Source organism: Rhizoctonia solani, chromosome 11 (assembly GCF_016906535.1).
Source record: "Rhizoctonia solani chromosome 11, complete sequence".
NCBI classification, from domain to species: Eukaryota; Fungi; Basidiomycota; class Agaricomycetes; order Cantharellales; family Ceratobasidiaceae; genus Rhizoctonia; species Rhizoctonia solani.
This window is the reverse complement of record NC_057380.1, coordinates 318,103-338,291: the sequence shown is the minus strand read 5'-3', so window position 1 is coordinate 338,291 and position 20,189 is coordinate 318,103. Positions and strand designations below refer to the sequence as shown.

Genomic DNA, 20,189 nt, shown 5'->3' with positions numbered 1-20,189 from the left:
GATCACGTGATCTCGGCGCTTATTATGCCGAGATGCCGCGCCGAGATGCCGTGCCAAGGGCGCTTAGGAGAAATCCACGCTTCTGCGCAGTCCGCAGCACGCTTCTCTTTTCACATGTAGGCTTCTATTCACACACGCACAGACCACATGTAGTTAGTAGAATTGTCTATATATACAGCAGGAAAATTGCTTGGAAACACCAAGTCAATTTTACCTTGTCTCATATTCATTGAGGAGGCATCAGCCAGCTAAGTAGCCGGCCCCCAGAAGTTCAGCTGACGTTATCCCCTACCTTTACCTACCACACCTCCCAGGCCTCCGGCCCCATTGTCAGCAGTAGTTAGCAGTAGAGCGCCTTAAGCGCTAGTAGTATAGCCTTAGATAAGTTAGATACATACGTGTGCTTGTAGTAGTACGGCCTTAAGCGCCCAACTCCACCAGCGTGTGCCCACCTTACAGTGGTGCACAACAAAAAAACAGTACAAAGAGGGGGCCACTGGGGTTGCATTAGCAATGCTGGTAGGAAAGACTGGGGCACCAAGACACAAGGGAGGCTTGCAAGTTGGGTGGCCATCCATCCTAGCTATGAATAGATGTGGGTAGGTGGGAAAAAGAACAACCAGGGGGTGCAACAGGCTGTAGTGGTAAAGGTTGAGAAAACAACTAATAGGGCCACATGCTGTCAACACTGTGGAGTGAGGGGTGTACACAACAACTCTGATCAATAAGTCTGTGCTGTGACTCCTTGCCAGCTCCAAGCCACACTGTACATTTGTCACTAAAATAGTCAATACTGTAGAGCTTAGAGCTGCAGAACAAGATGATGGTCTATTTGTAGAGTTGTACAGTCTGGCTTAATGATAGCCCTGCTTCTGTGCACCACTATTGATATCATTTTGTGTTTTGATTATTTTGAGTTTTGTCTGCTTTGAATACATTGTCTTTTGAAATTTGGCCAAGTGGTCATTGTTGTATGTCTCAATGCAAGGCTTTGATTCTGCCATACCATACATGCATTATTTAGATAATCAATAGTGTCCTAGATGTCCTTAAGGGGCATCAAGGCAGCAGGCGCTTGTGGCTGTATGGATCTAAGTAAGAATTGCTTAAGGCAATGGAGAGGCTACCTGTCACGACTAAGCTCGGACCTATGATACAAGTGGGTTTAAAGTCCGTGGCCCTATCACCAATGGACTATGAAACAGGGTAGAGGGCCGACAAAGGGCCAAGGGGTATGGTAGGGTAGAGGGCAACTAGGCCTGGGTTATGGGTTTCTTAGTAAGGTGCACTGATGGCCAACTAGGGGCCTGGGCAAAGGGTAGGAGTGAGCTTAGGATGAATTGACAAAGAGGTCAAGTCTTGCTATTTTAGCAGCAACTTGACCTGGCTTATATACATGAGGAAAGCCACATCAAAAACAACAGTACTAAATAGTGAGTCATTTACAATTTCACATCATATATCAAATATGTCACGTGATCTTGATGATTCATAAATATATACCAAAAAAGGAAACTATCTCGAAAAAAAGGTAGAAAATAGTAGAAATTCATGTCATGCCAATGAAGGTCATGACATTACCCCCTCTTTTAAGCTCCAACTGCGTTGGGGTGTTCCTTGTGAAATTCCTCTAGGACTTCTTGAGCATTTCCCACATTGTCTATTGGCTCCCACAAATTACTTCCTTCATCATAACCTTTCCATTTGACCAGGTACCATAACTTCTTTGTCTTTCCTTGTCCTTTCCACTTGCTATCTAGGATCTTCTCTACTTTGTATTCCTCTTCACCTTCTTCTGTGATGATAGGTGCAGGTTGAGGAGGATTGCGTCCATGAGGGTCAGGATGGAATTTTGTCAGAAGATTAATGTGAAAGACTGGATGTATGCGCATGGTATGGGGTAGTTGTAATTTATACGCATGTGATCCAATTTTTTCAATTACCAAGTAGGGACCTAGCTTTTTGTGGCTAAGCTTGATGGATGGTCTATTGGTGGATCTATTTTGATGACTTAGCCAAACTTTGTTCCCTACTTGAATTTCTTCTTCTTCCTTGTGACATTGATCATAGAAGTGTTTCATCCTTTCTTGGGATATTGATAACGCTGCCTTGACTTCATCATAGCCCTTTTCTAAGAATTCCGCATGTTTGTCTGCGTTAGGGACTGATTCATCTGACTTTTGACCAACTGTAAATCTTGGATTATAGCCGTAACATATTTGGAAAGGGGATTTGCCTGTGGAAGTCTGTTTCAAATTGTTCAAGGCAAATTTGGCCAATGGCAATAGTGACACCCAGTCTGATTGACGATGATTCCCAAACATACGTATAAAGATCTTGGCCTCTTGTTGTATCTGTTCCGTTTGACCATCTGTTTGAGGATGGTAGGCTGTAGAATATGTAGGCTTGATGTCTAGCCTTTTATATAGATGGCAAATAAACTTGGCATTAAATGTAGGGCCTCTATCTGAAACTGTACTCTTGGGAAGGCCATGTAATTTCCAGATGTATGTAATAAATAAGTTGGCAATGTCAATAGCCAATGCTGTGGATTGGGTAGGAATAAAGTGAACCATTTTTGAGAAACGGTCAATGACAGTAAGGATGGCGTCAAAGCCTTCTGAAATTGGTAGTCCCACAATCATGTCATAGGCTGTTATAACCTCCTAACATATACCATTAGAATCGCCTGAATTTTCTATCATTTTTAGTATTTTTTACGGACTCAATATCTCATGTTTTTTGGTCACGTGATCTTGGCGCTTATTCATGCCAAGATGCCGCGCCAAGATGCCGTGCCAAGGGCGCTTAGGAGAAATCCACGCTTCTGCGCAGCCCGCAGCACGCTTCTCTTTTCACATGAACGCTTCCTTATCTCACGCACTGACCATGTATATACTTTCTCTTTTGTCTATATAAACAGCAGGAAAATTGCTTGGAGACCCCAAGTTGATTTTACCTTGTCTCATACCATTGAGGAGGACATTCAGCCAGCTAAGTAGCCGGCCCCCCCAGTAGTACAGAAGTTAACCCCTTCATTGCGCTCACCACCCCTCCCAGGCCTAAGGCCCCTCCATTCCCAGTAGTTAGTAGAAGTCCACCTTATGTGGCATTAGTATAGCCTAGTTAGATAGTTAGATACACATTGTCAGTAGCAGTACGGCCTAAGCGCCCACCCACTAGCAAGTACCCAACCTTACAGTTGGCGTACAACATTGTAAAATCAACTTTCTGTAGGCTTTGATTGACAACAAGAGGACCTCCAGTACTAGCACAAGGGAAATCACGTGAACGGACTCGCCTTTTGCTATTAATAATCAAACTAGCGTTGGTCCCACGTAGTACCAAATTGCTATAAGGCTGACAGGCTCTGATCGCCCGCATACCACAAGTTTTGCCGGAACTCTGCAAGTAGCGCTCCTAGACAGCTGAAACACCCGCTTGCAAAAAACCCGCACATATCACAATCGCCAGATCTGCTGATTTGCTGTAGGGATTGTTCAACCCTAGGTGCTTGACGCAAGGAGTTAGCAAACAACATCTTGCGCAAAAACCGCTCATAAGTTCCGTATCAGGCACCCATTCCCCCCACGCCGTTTCATTATTCCCTCCACTTGCTCTGGAGTCCCACACCCTTACTCCCGGCCTTCCTCTTGCTCCTCTCAACGTTCCATTCCATCCCACTCCCAACCGGCCTCTTGCAGCACATCTCCCGCTCCGCAAGACTTGCCCAGGATGGAACCAGAGCCGTCCCCTACCGCTCTCCTTGAGGCTATCACAGCCCTCACAGCCACAGTTGGGTCCCTGCAGGACCAAATCCGCGCCCAAAGCCAACAAATCACTGAGCTTAGGGCCATATGCAAGGAAACAGCGGACCTCCTTGGGGATAAGGATCAAGGAGTCCCCCAAACCAAGCCTGGCCCATCGACTGGGCCTGTCACTCCCCCTACCCACACAGGAGGAGAAGCCCACACTCCAGGCACGGTTAGACCTGGGCAAGGCCCCATTCAGGCCATCAAGAGGAACGGGATTTGATTCCGAGGAAGACAAAGAACCAAGGCGCCCCAAAAAGGAGTGTCATAAACAGAGGAAAATAGAACTAGCTGGAATTGAACCAGCTTGACCACTAAGCCATAGAGCCCTATTATTCCTCTGCTGACAACCCATGATTACACCTGCTACCCCCCAAATTTGGGCTTGGGCCAGCATGCAACCACTTGTACTGGTCATGTGACCATGTCCAGGACACTGCCCCCCTTTTTTGGGTGGGCAGCGCCCCTGTGAAAAGTTTTTCCCATGGTGGGAATAGAACTGGTGTCCTTCCAAGTTCTACCAAGTGTCATAAACAGAGGAAAATAGAACTAGCCGGAATTGAACCAGCTTGACCACTAAGCCATAGAGCCCTATTATTCCTCTGCTGACAACCCATGATTACACCTGCTACCCCCCAAATTTGGGCTTGGGCCAGCATGCAACCACTTGTACTGGTCATGTGACCGTGTCCAGGACAAGGAGCCTCAAGGAACGCCTAGAAGGCACCTTGGGTCACTTACCCCCTTTGATGCTGGGTCCAGCGTAAAGAGACCCAAGATGGACCTCCCTGACCCATACAAGGGAGACACTAGGGGCCGCAAAGCCACCCAGTGGCTGGATAGAATGATGCTCTGGGTAGCCCTCCACCGGGACCAATTCAATGAGGAGGAGCAGATGGTTGTGTGGATCCTCTACCACATGACCAATAAGGCTGCAGACTGGGCGCTCCCCATTATTGGGGCAATCATCAAGGGCAAAGGAAACCCCCCTACCACCATCCAGGCCCTAACGGGCAAATTCAAGGAGGCGTTTGCTGATCCAGATGCCAAGAGGGCTGCTGCCAGGAAAATTGCGGCACTCTCCCAAACCACCACAACCTCCAAGTACGTCACGGAGTTCCGCAATCTCATGGCGGAATTAGACTGGAACAAGGAAGCCTACATTGCGCAGTTCACGCAAGGCCTCCACTGGAAAGTGAAGGAATTGCTATCAACCAAAGATAGCGTTCTTGACAAACTCAAAGCAATTTTTGCGGCTTCCATAAAAATTGACAACATTTGCCGCAAAAATGAGGAGAACCGCCCAAAGAAGGCGCCTGCCAAGTCCCCGGTCACCGCAACCACCACCTCCACTACCACCACTCAATGGGTCCGACTATCAGAGGACCCCAATTACGTTACCCCGGAGGAAAGGGACCGTTGCCGCGCGTCTGGCCTTTGTGTCAAGTGCGGTCAAAAGGGGCATGGCATCAAACAGTGCCCTAATGGTTGGAAGGCAACTATCAAGGAAGTTGCCAAGGTAGGCTGAGGAGGAATTGGGAAAAGAATAAAGTCGAGGACTGCTGCCAAGCCCCCAACCAAAAAAATGGACAATCTAGATAGTGTAGAATTTGTATCTCTTGCTCTAGATTCAAATAAAAAACCTCTATTATTCATCAATCTATATGTCCAAAAATTCCTGGCAGAACCCCTCAAAACCCTCATTGACTCCAGAGCCACATTGAATTTCATTTCCCCCTTGATTGTGGAAAAATATAAAATACCAAAAACCCAACTCAAAAACCCACAAGTTGTGAGAATGTTAGATGGTACAATTTCACAGACTGGTCGCATATGGCACCAGGTTCAACTCGCGGTCTTGGCCAATGGCCATCCCCACACTATTCCTTTCCTTGTTTGCCCCATAGGCAACACACTGGCTATTCTAGGCATGACATGGTTAACGGCAGAAGCTCCTTTGATTGATTGGCAACAGGGACTAGTCACCTTCCCTGAACAAGTTCAAATTGCCTCTGAAGAAGAAGCGGACTCAAACCCTTTAGCAGACCTCCCCCCTCAGTACCATGAGTTTGCTAAAGTCTTTGGCGAAGAAGAATTTAAGGTCCTCCCTCCACATAGGGAGTATGACATCTCTATAGACCTTGTCCCGGACGCCAAACTGACCCCTGGCCCCATATACAGCATGACGGATGCGGAATCTAAGGTGTTGAAACAACACATTGACAAGGAATTGGCAACAGGCAAGATTTGCCCCAGTACCTCATCTGCCGGCGCTCCTGTCATGTTTGTAAAGAAGGCAGATGGCTCACTAAGATTGGTAGTTGACTATAGGAAGCTAAATGACATCACGCACAAGAACGTTTATCTGCTCCCTAGGCAGGACAACCTCATGGCTAAACTCAGACACGCCAAAGTATTCACCAAATTGGACTTACGCTGGGGATACAATAATGTTTGGATCAAGGAAGGCAATGAATGGAAGACAGCCTTCAGAACCAAATATGGCCTATTCAAATACTTAGTCATGCCATTTGGTCTCACAAACGCCCCTGCCGCTTTCCAACATTTTATGAATGACCTATTCAGGGACCTCATTGATGTCACCGTGGTTATTTACTTGGACAACATACTGATCTTCTCAGAAGACCCCAAGGACCACCCAACCCATGTAAGGGAAGTCCTGTCACGGCTACTAAGGAATCAACTGTTCTGTAAACTCTCCAAGTGTCACTTTCACGTCACCACAGTAGACTATTTGGGCATTGTCATATCCCCTGCTGGCTTCTCCATGGACCAGAAGAAGATCAAAGCAGTCACATCTTGGCCACAGCCCAGAATGGTCAAACAGGTCCAGGCTTTCTTAGGATTTGTCAACTACCTCCGCCGGTTCATCCCCAATTTCAGCTCGGTAGCATGCCCCCTCCACAATCTCACAAGGAAGGAATCCCCATGGTCTTGGGGGAACCAGGAAGAAGAGGTGTTTCAGGAATTAAAAACCCTAGTCACCAGGTCCCCGGTCCTAATACACTCCAACCCAGCACTGCCTTATTATTTAGAGACAGATGCATTGGGAGTCGCCATGGGAGCTATTCTAAGTCAAAGAGGATCAGATAACCGGTTGCACCCCATTGCCTATATGTCAAAATCCTTCTCAGGTGCCAAAGCCAACTACAACACCCATGACAAAGAGCTTCTGGCAATTATCAAGGCTTTAGAGGAATGGCGCATTTTCTTGGAGGCAACCAATAAACCAGTACAAGTGTTCACCAACCACCGCAACCTCGAGTACTGGATGCAGGCAAGGACATTCAACCGGCAACACGCAAGATGGCGCATATTCCTGAGTGATTTCAACTTTGAAATCCACTACCGCCCAGGAAAACAGTCAGGGAAACCGGATGCACTGTCCAGAAGGTCCGATTACGTAGATATACCACCGGAACCAGAAGTCATGTTACCAGCGGAGGTCTTTGCCAATACATCAGAGGAGGAAGTGGAGATTGTCACAGAAATTTGTTCAAAACTCAGAGAAGATCCATCACTTGAACCCATCATTAAATTCCTGACCAAAGACGCCAATAACGCTCCCCCAACCATCCGCAAAGCCTATCAAGATTATGACTGGGAAGAGGACCTCCTATGGTACCGTGGGAAACTAGTTGTCCCAGACTCAGAACCCATCAAGGAAAGACTAATGAGGGAATTCCACGACTCCCCTTTGGCAGGCCACCCAGGGCAACAAAGGACACTAGAATTAGTTAGCAGAACCTACTGGTGGCCCGGAATGAAGTCCTCAGCCAAGGAATGGGTTGAATGCTGCCCGGTATGCCAAGCCAACCAACAAGCCCACGCTCCTGTTATTGCTCTGAAACCCCTGGAAGTCCCACCATTCCCCTTCCACACCATCTCATATGACTTCATTACAGGGTTTCCCAAATCAAACGGGCACGACGCAATCCTAGTGGTCATTGACTCCTTTTCAAAATTTGGACACTTTATCCCAACCTTGAAGAAGGTGACAGCCAAGGGCCTGGCAGATCTATTTGTCAGCCATGTATGGAAATTGCATGGGCTACCAATCAGGACCATCTTGGATAGAGGCACCACGTTCACAGGAAAATTCCTTAGGGCCCTCTATCAAAGATTAGGGATCAAGCCATTGTTTTCCTCAGCCTACCACCCAGAGTCAGATGGTCAGACGGAGCAAGTGAACCAGTTCATTGAATTCTACCTTTGTTCCTACGTGACCGTGGACCATTTGGACTGGTCCACGTGGTTGCCTTTGGCAGAATACGCGTACAACAACACCAAACACGCGTCCACAGGGAAGACACCTTTTGAGCTGGTCTATGGTAAAAATCCGGTGATGAATCCCTCCAACGTGCCATCCAATGTGCCGGAGGCGGATCAGTTAGCAGACACCTTGGCCAACAAATGGAAGGAAGCCAAATCCGCTCTCAGAATGAGCAAGGAAAAAATGGTCAGGGACAAAGGAACAATACCTATGTATTTGATTGGCAAGAAGGTCTGGCTAAATGGGAAGAATGTGGAACTAAGGACCAATTCCAATAAACTGGACCCAAAGAGATTAGGCCCTTTTGAAGTCTTAGAAAGGATTTCCAGTCACGCATATTGCCTAAAACTGCCGGAAACTCTGAAGATCCACAATGTATTCTACGTGGGGCTATTATCCAAGGTCCATGAATCTCCTAGCCAACCATTTCCAGAACGTCCCCCTCCAGAAACAATCAAAGGGGAAGAAGAATACGAGGTGGAACAGATCATTGACTCCAAGAGGCAACAAGGAAAGTGGTTCTACTTGATAAAGTGGAAGGGCTATGGACCAGAAGATAACTTGTGGGAGCTGGAAGAACTCCTGGAACACAGTCAGGAGGAAATTCAACGCTTCAACAAGTCACGACTGAAAAAGGCTTGTGACTCCGCCAAGAGCCTTTAAGGGGGGGGCAATGTTATAACCTCCTAACATATACCATTAGAATTGCCTGAATTTTCTATCATTTTTAGTATTTTTTACGGACTCAATATCTCATGTTTTTTGGTCACGTGATCTTGGCGCTTATTCATGCCAAGATGCCGCGCCGAGATGCCGTGCCAAGGGCGCTTAGGAGAAATCCACGCTTCTGCGCAGCCCGCAGCACGCTTCTCTTTTCACATGAACGCTTCCTTATCTCACGCACTGACCATGTATATACTTTCTCTTTTGTCTATATAAACAGCAGGAAAATTGCTTGGAGACCCCAAGTTGATTTTACCTTGTCTCATACCATTGAGGAGGACATTCAGCCAGCTAAGTAGCCAGCCCCCCCAGTAGTACAGAAGTTAACCCCTTCATTGCGCTCACCACCCCTCCCAGGCCTAAGGCCCCTCCATTCCCAGTAGTTAGTAGAAGTCCACCTTACGTGGCATTAGTATAGCCTAGTTAGATAGTTAGATACACATTGTCAGTAGCAGTACGGCCTAAGTGCCCACCCACTAGCAAGTACCCAACCTTACAGTTGGTGTACGACATAGGCTATATCTTCCCAGGGACATTCAGGAATTTGCAATGGCTTTAGCAGTCCTACAGGTACTTGATTTGTTGGCTTGGACCTGATACAGGTTTTGCAGTGGCTGACATAAGAATTGACAAACTTTTTCAGCAATGGCCAGTAATAACTCCTGGAAATAAGTTCTAGTGTCCTGGTTTGTCCTGGGTGTCCTGCAAGTAATGCGTCATGTCTAGACTCCAAGATGAGGTTCCTAATAGTATCATCTCTGGGTACAAAGATTTTTCCTTGATACCATAGTAATCCCTCTTTTAACTCCCAGTTGACTACTTTATCCTTGCTCTGGAGTTTGTACAAGATTTCCTTAAGGTGTTCATCCTTGTAGATTGCTTCACCAATCAGGTCATTAATTTCCTGATCTGGAGTGATTGACGCAATGAAAAGTTCTGGTTTCAGGAGAACTTGGTTCTCTACCCCCCCTTCAAGGGGTACTAAATCATATTGCCTTGAGAGAATATCCGCCTTCTTGTTTTGCGCTCCAGGTCTGTAGATAATTTGGAAGTTATAATCAACCAGGAAGTTGGCCCATTGAATTTGTTGTTTATTCAAGGATTGTGATGTGGAGAAGTGCTCCAGGTTCTTATGATCCGTGAGAACCTGGACTGGTAATTCCGACCCCTCTAATAGATGACGCCATTCCTTGAATGCCCTAATGACTGCTAACAGCTCTTTGTCAAAAATATCATAGTTCTTTTCCGCAGGTGACAGGGATTTTGATAGATATGCTACAGGGGCCAATTTTCCTTCAGGGTTGCGCTGGGATAATATGGCTCCTGTTGCGTAATTGGATGCGTCGCATTCTACGTAGAATTGTTTTGTAGTGTTGGGCTGTAAAAGTAGAGGTGCTGATGTAAGACATTTCTTCAAGCCATCAAAGGATTGTTGTTCCGCCTGTTCCCATTTCCAATTACTATCTTTTTTGAGCAGGTTGTACAGAGGTCATGCCATATTACCAAAGTTTGGAATAAATTGTCTATAGAAATTTACAAGCCCTAAGAATTCCTGAATATTCTTGACATTCTTAGGTGTTGACCAGTTCATTGCATCTGTGACCTTGGATTGATCTACTTCTATGCCAAGTTCCGATATAATGAATCCTAGGTAGTCAATCCTTTTGACGTGGAAATGACATTTCTCAATATTGCAAAAAAGGTTGTTATCCTGCAGCCTTTTAAGCACTTCTTGCACATGGGCTTCATGGTCTCTTTTGTTAAGAGAGAATACTAGAATATTGTCCAAATATTGATAACGTAGACATCCAGAAGGTCCCTGAATATCTCATTCATCATGTCTTGAAAGGCTGCCGGTGCATTTGTTAGTCCAAAGGGCATGACCAAATATTCAAATAGTCCGTATTTTGTTTTGAAAGCGGTTTTCCATTCATCGCCTTCTTTGATTCGGACTAGGTTGTATCCTGCCTTAAGATCAAATTTGCTAAAGATCTTGGCACCTTGTAATTTCTCAATGAGATTCTGTGGCAAGGGCAGGGGATAGACGTTTTTCTTGGTCATACTGTTCAGACGCCGGTAATCCACACACATGCGTAGTTTCCCATTTTTCTTTTTGACAAATAATATGGGAGAGGCCATAGGGGATCTAGACGGGCGGATTAGACCAGCTTTGAGCTGTTTCTCAATGGTTTCTTTAAGTTCTGCATCTTCCCTTGGACCTAAACTATATATGGGGCCATGTCTTGGTTGCGCATCCAGAAGTAACTCAATGGCAATGTTGTAAGGACGGTGGGGTGGTAGTTTTGACAATTCTTCCTCTGAAAATACTCTAGCAAATTCTTGATAAGGGGCAGGAATTTCTTCCACTGCTTTGAGTTCTAAAACAGCAGGTGTGGCTAGACAGTTGTTGGAACAATACAAGGAATTAAAAACAAGTGTATGTTTTTCCCACAAAATTTGGGGATTGTGTTTTTTTAACCATGACATTCCTAAAACTAATTGGTGATTGCCAATATTGGAAATATGGCATTCTAGTTCTTTGGTGTGGCTGCCAATGGTACATTTAAACCGAGTAAAATGGGTAATTTGGCCAGAATCAATTTCTCGGCCATTGATAACGCGTAGTTTTTGGGAATTGGATGTATATGGGTTGGAAGTTGATAGGTTTCTACTAAAAGAGGGTGGATGAAGCAAGAAGTTGCTCCAGAGTCGATCATGGCTTTTCCTTGAAAAGGTTTAGCCAAAAAACTTGATTTTTGGGATTTAGGAGTCTCACACAGATTTGCAGAGAATGATGCATATATTTGAGATGTATTACATAAGGAAAGTATTTCAAAATCATTGTTCTCATAATGCAAATCCGCAAGCATACAGCCAAGTGCCTTACTCCTTAGTTGGCCTTGGCTTTTCCTTTTCCCAACTCTTCCTCATCAGAAACTACTTCAATACAACTTTCTTCTTTAGGTCTTTCCCAGGACCAGTCAATGTTAGCCACATGTCCAGACATGGGCTTGGAGGGACAATTGCATGCAAAATGACCTTTGCCCCCGCATACATGACACGTGAGATTTGCAAAACCCCTTCCATCAAGATCCATAGGGCCTGGGCCTTTAGAATTTGAGGCCAGGACAGGAGTGGGAGCAATAATGGTTTTGACTGGGGCAGTAGCGGCAGGTTGTTTGTCTTTTTTAAGGGAGGGGAATGGGATCATTGTATCTTTAGATTCTCCATTCCACCTAACATTTGGCATATTGCCAGAGGTAGTGCAAACAATTGAAGTGATAGCACCTTTCTTGGCGCGGCAAGTGGTAGGATCAATCATATAAACATTATCCCCAACGTTAAGACAAGTACGAGTGGAAGTGGGGTTAGAGGTGGAAGTGGGGACAGCAGTAGATGTAGTACAAGCAGTGGAGACGGAGGAATTGGATAAGCAAGTAGATTCAATGTGGTTTGCAATCTCCTCTGCCTTGTTGTAAACTTGTTGAGCTGTGGCGCGACGCCATTGGAACATGGTGGAGAGCATGATGTCCTTGATGTCATTTTTAAGGCCATTGTAATACTTGTCATGTAAGGTTTTGTCACTGTAGCCCAAGGACACTGAGTATTGTTGGAATTCTTGAGTGTACTCTTGAACTGAGGCCTTTTGCCGCAAGTTATTCCATTTCTGGCGGTACTTCTCATCACAATTTGTGTCCACATAATGTTTAGTAAATTCGGCCCAGAATACATCAATGTTTTCCAATAATGGGACTGCTTCTCCTCTGAACACCTTCCTTTCCTTATAGGGACGTACCCAGTCTTCTGCTGCACCTTCAAAATAAGACGTGACCCACAGTATTTTCTCTTCATGGGATCTATTAGCTCCCTTTGCCCTTATATACGCCTGACAGGCAATAATAAAGTTGAGGGCGTCTTCCTTTTTTCCACCAAACTTGTTGGGCTTGGCAAACTTTAGATCTGAATTAGGAGATGTAGGAGCAGGTGGGGGATTGGTGGAGGTGGATGTGCTGGTGCCAGCAGGTGGAGGTGGAGGAGCTGTGGAACAAGAAGGGGAAAGATGAATTAGCTGGTCTTGCACTACTTGTATGGAAGCAGCTGCTCCTTGGATTTGGTTGGAATAAAATATATGTTGATTATGCAATTGCTTGCAATGTTCTTCTAATTCAGCCCTTAATAGAGCTAATTGATCCCCTTGTGCCTCATAGGCTCCTTGTAGTTGCAAAAATTCCTTTTTTAATACAATCATATTTGTGCAACCATATCAAGAAGTTCACGATCTGACATTTGATCAAAAGACATGGGAGAATATACATGAGGCGGCACAGCCGCAGGTGCAGGAGTATGAGTACGTGAAGAAGGGGCAGACCACCCCGATTGGATTTGGGAGGGAGTCAGACTAGTCTCTCCCATTGCGCCCAAACCAGGCATTGTCATATGAGACTGCAAAAAACTCATATTCCTTGTAATAATGGATACGCCCTTTTCCATCTTGGGTGATATCCTGGATCAAGCAATGGAAGTTGTCTAACTCGATTTCTTTCTCTACCAATAGCCTGTCTTTTTCTTCTATAAGGTGTTCTTGCTCTTCAATAGTTAAAGCAAGATTGCAATTATGTGATTCAAGGTTTGCAATCAAATTCTTGTGTTCTTGTGCCTCTGTTTTGTATATGGTATTGAGGCGTTCAGCAAAGGATTGATGGCTTTTTAAAATTGCAATATTTTGGACAAGGCCAGGTTCCTCGATTCGTGCTATGTGCTCTTTGAGGTTCTCAATTCAACCCACAAGGATGTGATTGATGTCAACAAGGGTTTTTTCAAGATAGAGATATCGAGTGACAATGGAGTAAGGCCAGAAGATGGCAAAAAGGATGAGATCTAAAAAATCGAACACTAGAATGCGTTCCCAATATAAATTGGTACTCAATCAGATAGATAAAAATGGTTTTATAGCGCTAAACTACTAACTGTTTGCTTTCCTACTAGCGTTAGACTATCCTTATACTAATATCAACAGCTGTGTACAAGCGTGATGATTAGTCAGGTTTTTAGTAAGCGGAAGGTTGGCTGACTAACAGCGTATGGCTAAGGGTGCGGACACCTTGGTGTGCGGACAATTGCTGGCAAAGGGCTATCCCGCAACCGTACTGGTACTTGTATTCCTGTCTTTGATTATGACACAGGGGCTACGATGTGATACTGTTTCGGGTTTTGGTGCTTATCTAAGCGCAGTTCTTGTTTGTTGACAAGAGTACAAGTAAGAAAGACTTGACCTAGTGTCACGACTAAGCTCAGACCTATGATACAAGTGGGTTTAAAGTCCGTGGCCCTATCACCAATGGACTATGAAACAGGGTAGAGGGCCAACAAAGGGCCAAGGGGTATGGTAGGGTAGAGGGCAACTAGGCCTGGGTTATGGGTTTCTTAGTAAGGTGCACTGATGGCCAACTAGGGGCCTGGGCAAAGGGTAGGAGTGAGCTTAGGATGAATTGACAAAGAGGTCAAGTCTTGCTATTTTAGCGGCGACTTGACCTGGCTTATATACATGAGGAAAGCCACATCAAAAACAACAGTACTAAATAGTGAGTCATTTACAATTTCACATCATATATCAAATATGTCACGTGATCTTGATGATTCATAAATATATACCAAAAAAGGAAACTATCTCGAAAAAAAGGTAGAAAATAGTAGAAATTCATGTCATGCCAATGAAGGTCATGACACTACCTACAACAACAACAACCTATACTACAGCAACCAAGCCTGTAAGGGCAACAAGGGGCTACCTAAGTACAATGGAGAAGCTGCTTAAGGCAGTGTAGGCTTAGCAACTTAGTGATTGCTGGACTGTAAGGTCCTTGTACAAAGTAGAGATGCAACAAGAGGTAATCAACCTGGGTGTTACCATGGTTGGTTGGCCTCCTTATATATTCTACAAGTGAACTAATTACAAATACATCATATCAAATGTCTAATCAAATAAGAACCCCGCTCTGCTGTTGGCCTTACTCATGCCTACATGTCACTGATGTGTCATAGTGATGTCATCAGGTGGAGGTGGCTACGTGTGCTGAGTAAGCGCAAGGGGGGACATGGCTTGGCGCTTAGTGTATGATATAAGCGCCAATGTCACGTGATTGAAAATGTTGTCTGTTCAAGTCTGTTTAAATTTGAGAAAATTGGAATAAATTCCGTGGTATTGTTTGTGTCTACAACAAATAGACTAATGGTGCAAGGACTACAGGTCACAAAAATTCAATGTGATATGTGAGTTATCTAATATTGTTTCAAGTGAGTTTAGACCATGGTTCCACTGTGAGGGTTGCTTGCGCAACCCATCACATGAGTGAGCAGTTTGCATTGTTTGCATGTAGCTCTCTAAATATGAATCAAAAGAAAAAAAAAGAAAAAACAACCCATCACATGACCATTTCATTTCAAATCTTTCAACTCATAACTCACTGTTGATTGTTATTTCATTGTTATTACTACACAGACAAACAACACTTGTTACTCTATATATGCCCCTCCCCTGATGTACTTAGTCCTCAGAACTCTTTCAAATACAAGAACTTCAGCTAGTCTATGCAAACTCCTAAGCTTTGACCCAGCCGTTACTGTCCTCTGTTCAAGCCAACCACTCTCATCTCACATCTGCCTTATTACACAATGTACCAACCACAAGGCATGTACCTCACCCCAAGCTTTTCAGGATTATAACAATATTATAAATAGGCGCCACGTATACCTATCACTACCTACCACACAGCATTGCAATCTTTGGTGGCTTGGCTGATACCCCTGGGGCAACTGCTGGTGGATTTGGGCTCTCCCACCTACACTTGGCACAAAGCCACCTATCATGCATATCCATAGCAATATCTTGCATCTTTATCCTTGTACAAGTTATTATTATACACAAAATTTCAAACCTGGAGCATACACCCTGCAAAACCTGCTGGGATTCAGGAACGCTTGGAAGTGCCCATGGCTCTATGCATCCACTGAACTATGAAAAGTCTTAGTCAGCTGGCGCTTCTGCTATTTTGGGACATTACTAAAACGCGTGATGACTGAACCTTCTGTTGCTCGTGAATCTCAACGAGCGCGCGGAGAACTACGGGCGCTCCAGAGCACTCACAAACCCTAGCGGTTCTTCTAGAGAAGGTTTAACGTCTATCTTCGATTATTCGATTTTTGCAGCCTGTATCGTAAAGAAAACTTTTTTTTTTTTTACATTGAAATAATACAGGAATTTGCTTGACCGTTTCTGGTGAGTGGAGTTAATCAAAATAAGGTCAGTGATGCCTGTGTTCAAAGCATCTGTCTATGTATCATATTCGAAATACTACTGCCCTATTACACTTGACTACAAACAGCGAACAAAGGAATCATTTCGTGATATGTCTGATCCAAAGTTGAACCACAGACTGATGAATTCTTGGATGCCCATAGACATTTACTTCCAAATGCATCTATAACCGAGCCCTGACCATCCCAACATCCTATTGAAATGAGATCGGAAGGTGGGGTATACCTCACATCTTGCTTATATGAGGATATTATTAAGGGGACCTGGGGTTCCTTAATACGATCACCCTCGGACTAACAGAGTATATCATGAGCGAACTTCCCGGCTTGATCTCCTTTCTTTACCAACCTTACCCTCCTTGTTTCTTATCATAAGACGTCTTTATATTCTACTATGCGCTCCTTTGGACTTTGCTTCTTCTTTTCGCTGGTAGTGATTCTAAGCTTTTTACATTTTTGTTCCGCACAGGGGTTTCCCGAGTGTAGTGTAGGTGTGTAACACGTTCAAAGTGTTGAGCTCTACGGTACATATCTAATCATAATGTGGCCATGCAGGTTGCCTTGGGAAGGCAGATCCAGGCTCGTGCTCGCTCGAGGATAACAAATGTTTGTGCTCATATAAACCATTTGTCGAAGGAACGTATGCATGCTTCAAATCGTCCTGTACCACCCCGATGATCTTAAGGCTGCATACGACATGTCATCAGCCATGTGCAGACAGGCTAAGATCAAAGACTATGACTTGATGCGATTGGGCTGAGTGCTTACATAAGCATCCCACAGGGTATCACGGAAGTTATCGTAGCCCCTCCGAAGCGCACATTAATTCCTACACGGCGAGCGTACCCGATTGCCGTTGGAAGAGCTTGAATCATGAAGGGCATAGAATCTGTAACAGCAAATCGGTTACACATCTTGTAACTCTAGGCCTGTGTTTTCGCCCAGGTGTATTCTACTCGAGCGCACGAGCAGAAGTCCTTTCGTTCACTTTACTTTCTTTTCCTTGTTGACCTTTTTGGCTCTGCCTGACCATATGTATCCCTTCTTCGCTCTATACCGCCCTTAGGCCCCTGATTTAACAACTCCAAATACAACATACTTCTATCGGGTCCTCAAGCAAGGGGGTCACTCTGATCATAGAACTGATGAAGTTATTTTGAAGCAAGAAGGTGAAAGCCCTTGAGTAGCATTCATAAACATTTGATTATATCTAGAGTGTCAGGGGTATAGTATAATGAGGCAGCAAACCTATGAAGAACCTTCGACATAGACACGTAACCAGTATCTAACATCTATATACACGTTCCTTAAAGCAGTCATGGTTTATTCACGAACGATAATTACCGTACAAACTGATATGCGACAATTAACTGATGAACCAAACAGTGGCACACGAATACATCAAAGAGGATGAACTAATCAAAAGGCCCCAATGAGCAACTAGATTACACCACAATCTATCCTCCGTGGTAAAATTTACGGCAGGAAATATGGCTTGTAGCTCTACCTCAGGTACAGACTTAAGAGCGGTTTCTTGGCCCATAAGCATGCGAAGTACCATGCACCGTGAAAGCACAAGACCATCAGGACACAACCCAACAATGGAACGCAAATCCTCCAAGGTGAGCGTGGCGGCATTCACAAAAACAGACTGCAGTACCAACGGCCAACTCGGGTCTGCGAACGCTGAGATGTGACGGCAGGAATCAAGCACAAGAAACTTCAGAACTGGGAGATGGCAGAATCGCAGGTCGTTTATTGATTGATGCCCGTTCCGAAGACAGAGTCGTTCTACTTTTGACCTCGAGAAAAACCCCTTCATTTCATCTGAGGCCAGTAAATGCTCATTTTGATTGTGTCCAGTCTCGAGACTGAGCTGGAGTGGCTTAGAACCGGGTGCGAGTAGATGAAGCAGAGATCCAACGTGGAAGGACTCATGTCTTCCTGTGTATGCATTTGCTGTGGATACATGGATGACCTCCAGCTCTGGTAAGAATACAGGTTCTTCTGGTTGCTCGAACAATGACTCGTCATCTGTTGTGTTATGTATAATAAGTTGAAGAGAGAAATGGAATATTCTAAGCTCTGGGCATTTCGACAAGATCGACCTCAACGTGTAGACGTATATATCGGTTGCCCCGCCTATAGGCGGAGAGGTGAGCCGGAGATCGACCAGGCCATGATATAGTGGGCTCGACCAGTTGAAGAATACACCACATAAACGTAGATTTGTGACACCCGAAAAGCTGTAATTTATAAAATCCTGTTCCCAGTGCAATATGTTGGGCCCCCAGTCATAATCGTTTGGGTTGTCCGAGTCGAAGACTACCCAAGGATCGGAATCACGGCCAGCTATAAACGAGTCTGGGAGGGAAACCTCACAACTTATTCGGAGTGTTTTGAAAACTCTGGGAGATATTCTTGGGAGTAGATACTCAAAGACAAAGCGGTGGAAGTGTAGTATCTCGGGAGAGGTGATGGTAAAATCGAGCGATTTTGTGCGAGGGCCAAGAAGCAAGAAGACATTTTTCATAATATAGGCATCATTCCGCACACACGCCTTATCGCGTAGGCGGAGCTCAAGTGGTAGAGTACCGGAGCGGTGAGCATAGTTCCTTGCATAATCAATAAGACTTTCACCCTTCGGTGCATGTGGGTTTAGGTCAATGTGGGTCCATAGAGAAGGAACTGATATTGCGACCATGCGCCATCGATAGCAAACATGCGTTAGACAATCAGGGTATGAGATGGGATCCCACGGAGTGTCTACACTGGTGCAAGAGGTACTTTGGCAATGGCCTGACAGTACAAGGAGAAATACGTCGATCAACAGCTCGGTTGGTAGCTTGTCAATGGGTGCAGTGGGGGCAGAGCGATCGCAAGCATAGTTCATGATGTCCATACAGAAGTAAGCCAAGTGTCAAGCTCCCTAACAACTAATTGTCTCTGTATACTGCTCAGTCGAATCCCTAGATAAAACAGGCGGTAGTAGTGGGTTCAAGGATGCGTCGTCGACGTCACAAGTAATTAAGCGATGGTTCTTGATTGCAAATTCACATTAGGCGCGGAACGAGGCGAAGAATCTCTCAGAGTTTGAGCTTTAGAAATACTATGATCTCATTAGGCGCTAAATTGAACTTACCGTTTGGACCACTAGACGCCAAGATGGGAATGTCGACATTTCTGTTTGAAACACCCTAGTGTTAGACTGAATCCTTCACTGTTCGACAGGTCTGATTCTTCGACATGAAAAACAAGTGGCAGACCATCTGCGCAATCTAGCCATCCTTCATCCTCACCTGGCTCCTGAAGGTTTTGTCTTTTGTACGTATTGTTCCTTCCATATATTATTTCTACTGCCTATCACACGATGGCTCGCGCCGGAGCACAAGTTGGGACTTCTTCTACTTTCTCTTCTCCGACATACATAAGCAATAAGTTTACCCATACGATAAGCTTGAGTCAACATAAGCTGAAATTTGTGAGGCAAGATTTCTGGAGGTAACTGATTTATTGGCCCCAGCCCAGGGCTATTAACTAGGTAGGCGGCTCATAGGCATCTTCCGTTTGAATAAAGATTTATCCTCTGCGTCGGTCACGAGACCCAGAGCAGTGAAGGTTGGGGAGCCCCCGCGCTGCGAAGCAGCGAGGGTGGACCGGGCGCGCCCGGCAGCGATTCTGGCTCGTGGCTGGGCGGCCCAAACCAGCTCTCATGACCTTACGGGATGGTAGGTGTGGTAAAAACGACACGCAAAGGCGTGCCGCGGCACTCGGTATGTGCGAGGCCGGAAGGTGAGGTCGGACGCAAGTTGACACGGCATGAAGCGGTGGTCACTTGACTCGCTTCATGCTTTGGCTTCGTCACAAAAACTCCACTTGAAGGCAATTTATATATTATTGTTGTACTGTAAGGGATGCACGATATTCGTATATTAACTCTATTATATGCGAACAGCTTACATAATCAAGTCGGCCACGCTCACCCGACGGACCATTTCAGCCCTCCCTTTGCTACCTTTATTGCTTGTATCTGATTCCTAACTATA

At 45.1% G+C, this 20,189-nt stretch overlaps 5 protein-coding genes across 5 annotated transcripts; 1 reads left to right on the top strand and 4 right to left on the bottom strand.

Annotated features, from left to right (window-relative positions):
* Positions 1-1,589: 1,589 nt before the first annotated feature.
* RhiXN_10180 (Retrotransposable element Tf2 protein) lies at positions 1,590-2,645 on the bottom strand (the record flags this gene model as incomplete). The annotated part of the gene is made up of 1 exon (XM_043329996.1): positions 1,590-2,645. The coding sequence occupies one exon, from the start codon at positions 2,643-2,645 to the stop codon at positions 1,590-1,592; it is 1,056 nt and encodes a 351-aa protein (XP_043184093.1).
* A 1,090-nt stretch (positions 2,646-3,735) lies between these two features.
* On the top strand, positions 3,736-8,769 carry RhiXN_10179 (Retrotransposable element Tf2 protein; the record flags this gene model as incomplete). The annotated part of the gene is made up of 3 exons (XM_043329995.1): positions 3,736-3,984; positions 4,507-5,331; positions 5,383-8,769. 3 exons carry the CDS (start codon positions 3,736-3,738, stop codon positions 8,767-8,769), a joined length of 4,461 nt encoding a protein of 1,486 aa, XP_043184092.1.
* Positions 8,770-9,322: 553 nt separating this feature from the next.
* Positions 9,323-11,316, bottom strand: RhiXN_10178 (Transposon Tf2-12 polyprotein; the record flags this gene model as incomplete). Its single annotated transcript, XM_043329994.1, has 2 exons — positions 9,323-10,289; positions 10,604-11,316. 2 exons carry the CDS (start codon positions 11,314-11,316, stop codon positions 9,323-9,325), a joined length of 1,680 nt encoding a protein of 559 aa, XP_043184091.1.
* A 403-nt stretch (positions 11,317-11,719) lies between these two features.
* On the bottom strand, positions 11,720-13,260 carry RhiXN_10177 (Retrotransposon gag protein; the record flags this gene model as incomplete). The annotated part of the gene is made up of 2 exons (XM_043329993.1): positions 11,720-13,041; positions 13,107-13,260. 2 exons carry the CDS (start codon positions 13,258-13,260, stop codon positions 11,720-11,722), a joined length of 1,476 nt encoding a protein of 491 aa, XP_043184090.1.
* Positions 13,261-17,509: 4,249 nt separating this feature from the next.
* On the bottom strand, positions 17,510-19,036 carry RhiXN_10176 (F-box-like protein; the record flags this gene model as incomplete). Its single annotated transcript, XM_043329992.1, has 1 exon — positions 17,510-19,036. One exon carries the CDS (start codon positions 19,034-19,036, stop codon positions 17,510-17,512), a length of 1,527 nt encoding a protein of 508 aa, XP_043184089.1.
* Between the last annotated feature and the right edge of the window lie 1,153 nt (positions 19,037-20,189).